Consider the following 3,948-nt stretch of genomic DNA (forward strand, 5'->3'; position numbering starts at 1 on the left):
AACAATATTAATTTCATTTTATTCATATTAATCTTTATCCTAAAATGTTGGCCACTTCCTAATTTTGTTCCACTTTTTTGTGCTTATCCTGATAACTAATACTCTTTATTGCTCAACCGACATATCCTACTAACACGTATTGCACCTTTTTCCTATAAATATATCATAACCTATTAGCCAAACCATCTCAATCTAAATAAGCATCCTCTTTCTTGGAAAGGAAAAAACAAGCCAATGATGTCTGCCAAATACACTCCAATCTCAGCTGTTTCTGGAGGAAGAAAGAATCTCAAGATGTGTGTGCGAGTTGCTCACATTTGATTGATTCGAGATAAGAAGGTCCCCACTAGCATCATTTTCATGAACATGTTACTGGTCGATGAAAAGGTTTCTGCATGTTTGCACTCTTAGCTTTAAAATTAAACTAATGTCATCGTTGTTTTTTAGTTATGTAATTTAACCAGCTGTTTAATGTTGTTGTTTTCATCAATAGGGTGGACGTATTCACGCCACAGCTAGAAAAGATTTGGTGGCAAAGTTCAGGTCCATGGTTGAAGAAGGGGGTACATATCAGCTCGAAGGACGGGTAATATCTGATTCTAATATCGGTGAGAAGGTGTTTATTCCAAGGTTATCGCTAACACCATCTGATAATAGAATTCCTTTCAAATTTAAACGAAGACAGTTTTCGATATCTGTCTCATTTGCAAGAGTCAGGGTCAGTCGCTAGAACATGTTGGTGTCTACCTACCGTCTCCTATTTTTTCACATGGACAATTGTACGTTGCAATATCACGGGTTACTTCGAGAGGTGGTTTAAAAATATTGATTAATGACGACGATGATATCGATGTTGCATCAAATGTGGTCTACAGAGAAGTTTTCCGTAATGTGTAGGACTTTTTTGTGTACTGTTCATTTTCTTACTTATTGAAACTATTTGCATGTCAACGAACTTCAATTTCCCTTTCAAAATTATATGTTATTTTAAAGTAATAGGAACTACGTACTATAATTATGGAACAATAACAAAGTCTTTGGTATTGACATTTTGCTTTGATTCACGACAATTTTTAGATTCACGCGAACTACAGTGTCTTATTTTTCAATGAATATTATCTTTTTTAAATGACACGTGCGTTAGCACGGGTCAATGGTCTAGTCTTCTTATATATTAAAGTTAAGCCGTAAGCTCTAATTTTAACCTAAACCCTATTGAATAAGTTTACTGTTTTAACCCTTATGCTCACACCTAATCTCATATTTTCATGAACAACCCTAATGCTCACACCTAATCTTCTTATATATTAAAGTTAACCTGTAAGCCCTAATTTTAACCTAAACCCTATTGCATAATTTTACTGTTTTAACCCTAATGCTCACACCTAATCTCCTATTTTCATGAACAACCCTAATGCTCTCACCTAATCTTCTTATCTTCTTATATATTAAAGTTAACCCGTAAGCCCTAATTTTAACCTAAACCCTATTGCATGATTTTACTCTTTTAACCCTAATGCTCACACCTAATCTCCTATTTTCATGAACAACCCTAATGTTCATACCTAATCTCCTATTTCATGAACAAAACAAATCGGCATCACTTTATTTCCCCTATTTCTTCAAAACAAATCCCCTATTTCTTCAACAAAACAAATCGCCCTATTGGAATAAAAGGGTTTTGAATGATTATATCAACATTTTTTTTGTTAATATTACACTTTTCATCCAAATTAGAACCGAACTCTCTTTGTTAAATATCTACCACAAAATGCACCAGAATTTTGCAATCTATATAAACAGGTGGAAGAAACATTTCAACAAACAGTTAAAGGGTATCATTTACGGTAAATGCCAAATATTCGATAAAAGGAAAATTATTTAAATAAATTATTTTACATGTTGAAGTTAAGAATGAGCTATTTTTAGGTACATAATATAACATTAACATACAATTTTTACAAAAGAATGAAGTAACATTTTGTCAAAAAAAAAAAAAGATGAAGTAACATACCAATTATATAACATTGACATATAATTTTAACAAAAGAATGAAGTAACACACGATTGATAAAAATTAATATTTTTAAGGTGAATAAGTGTGGTGTCTGAGGTTCGAATTCCAACATCTGCATATATTTGGGACCACATATTTCATTCTCTTTGATATACATTGAGATTTATTTTTATCTACTATATCTACAATGTATATGACTCGTGCGGCAGCACGGGTGGAAAATCTAGTTATATAATATAGTTGGATTCATTTCAATGAATATTTTTAGATTATCAAATTTTCATAATTTTTTTAATAGATAATTAAAAATATGTATTGGTATAAGACGGAGGAAGTATATTGGAGACAAGAAAAGGAAGCAACTCTCTAAACTTCCGACAAAGGCAAAATCATTAGGATTTGAATAACATGAATGACCATGTCAGCGTATCTGTGTTTTTCATCCCAACATTAAATACACCGCAATATTATACAAACGTGTTTGAAGGACAAGCACAGTTCTGGACACTCCTCATTTCGTGTTAGTCAAAATTTTCAAACACTTTTACTCTTTTTCGTTCAAATGCCTTGTATTTTCCATAGTCTAACATCAACACATGGACCACCACGTTGAAATTCAAACCCCCCAACCCTACAAAAATTAATTAATTATTCCCTTATCGAACCCTTCATGAAAATTTCATTGCTATATATACACACATCCATATTATTCCCCTCACCAATTCTGTTAACAGAAAAAGACAAATTGAGAGAGAGAATATTAGCAAATAAATAAAACAGTACACATAACAAAAATATATTAACTGTAAAACTTGTTGAAGAAGCCATGCAACGTTTGTCAGCCACCTTGTACCGTAAAATGGTTCGTCCATCATGCGACGTGTTCATAAATCATCGAGGAATCGACACGAAGAAGAACATTGCGGGGTTGCTCTACGATCGTTTGACGAAGATGGGAGTGAGATCATTTTTGGATAGCAAGAATATGAAACCTGGAGATAGGTTGTTTGATCATATTGATAAAGGAATTCTAGGTTGCAAAGTTGGTGTTGCTGTGTTTTCTCCAACTTATTGTGACTCTTATTTTTGTCTCCATGAGCTTGCTCTTCTCATGGAATCAAAAAAGAGGGTTATCCCAATTTTCTATGATGTTAAACCTTCCCAGCTTGTTGTTAAGGACAATGGTACTTGTCCTGTTAAAGAGCTTCGAAGGTTTAGTGCTGCATTAGAGGAAGCTAAATTCACTGTTGGATTAACCTTTGATTCTTCCAATAGGGACTGGTCGGTGTTGTTAAAAGATGCTTCGGAAGCAGTGATTATGAACTTGTTGGAGTTAGAGGAAGAGCGTAAGCTCCTCAAGGGGAAACACTGAATAATATGGATCACAATTTAGTTCATCAACCATGGACACTTTAACTCAAATATGTTTGTTTATTAATTATTCTTTGAAAGAAAGAAAAAAAAAATTAAGTTAGCAAGCAACCAAGTATAGGGCTTTCTAATTTAATATCACCCAATTATTTTCTCTAAATATTTGGGTTTTTGTTTATCGGTTTAACTTGGAATAAACCCACATTTTGTTGTATCATCTTCATCAAATCCATTAATTTGGGATTGAATAATATTTACATATCTCATATATTTTTCTATACGCATCAGCCAATAACGAATCAAAGACTACATGGTTAAAAAAATCAAAGAATCTATATTACTTGTTTCCTACACCAAATTGGTAATACATTGTAGTGTTTTTATCCACCATAGCCATGGTTAATATGACTAGGTTACTTCTCTGCTCGATTTTGCAGTGTATAGAGGCCGTTTCTGTGTTTTTTTAACAGCATAATTTTTGTTGTTGTTTGGTTTCTGGTCAGCCTACGGCGCCGGCCTTTGGTGGAGGTTTTTCTTTATCCTTTGTCTTTTGCATGTTT

At 33.2% G+C, this 3,948-nt stretch overlaps 1 protein-coding gene across 1 annotated transcript; it reads left to right on the forward strand.

Moving 5' to 3' along the window:
- The first annotated feature begins 2,754 nt into the window (after positions 1-2,754).
- Positions 2,755-3,680, forward strand: LOC25493210 (TIR-only protein). The gene has a single exon (XM_013601637.3). The coding sequence runs from the start codon at positions 2,844-2,846 to the stop codon at positions 3,387-3,389; it is 546 nt and encodes a 181-aa protein (XP_013457091.1). The 5' UTR covers positions 2,755-2,843; the 3' UTR covers positions 3,390-3,680.
- The last annotated feature ends 268 nt before the right edge of the window (positions 3,681-3,948 follow it).

This window comes from Medicago truncatula, chromosome 4 (genome assembly GCF_003473485.1).
Source record: "Medicago truncatula cultivar Jemalong A17 chromosome 4, MtrunA17r5.0-ANR, whole genome shotgun sequence".
NCBI lineage: Eukaryota > Viridiplantae > Streptophyta > Magnoliopsida > Fabales > Fabaceae > Medicago > Medicago truncatula.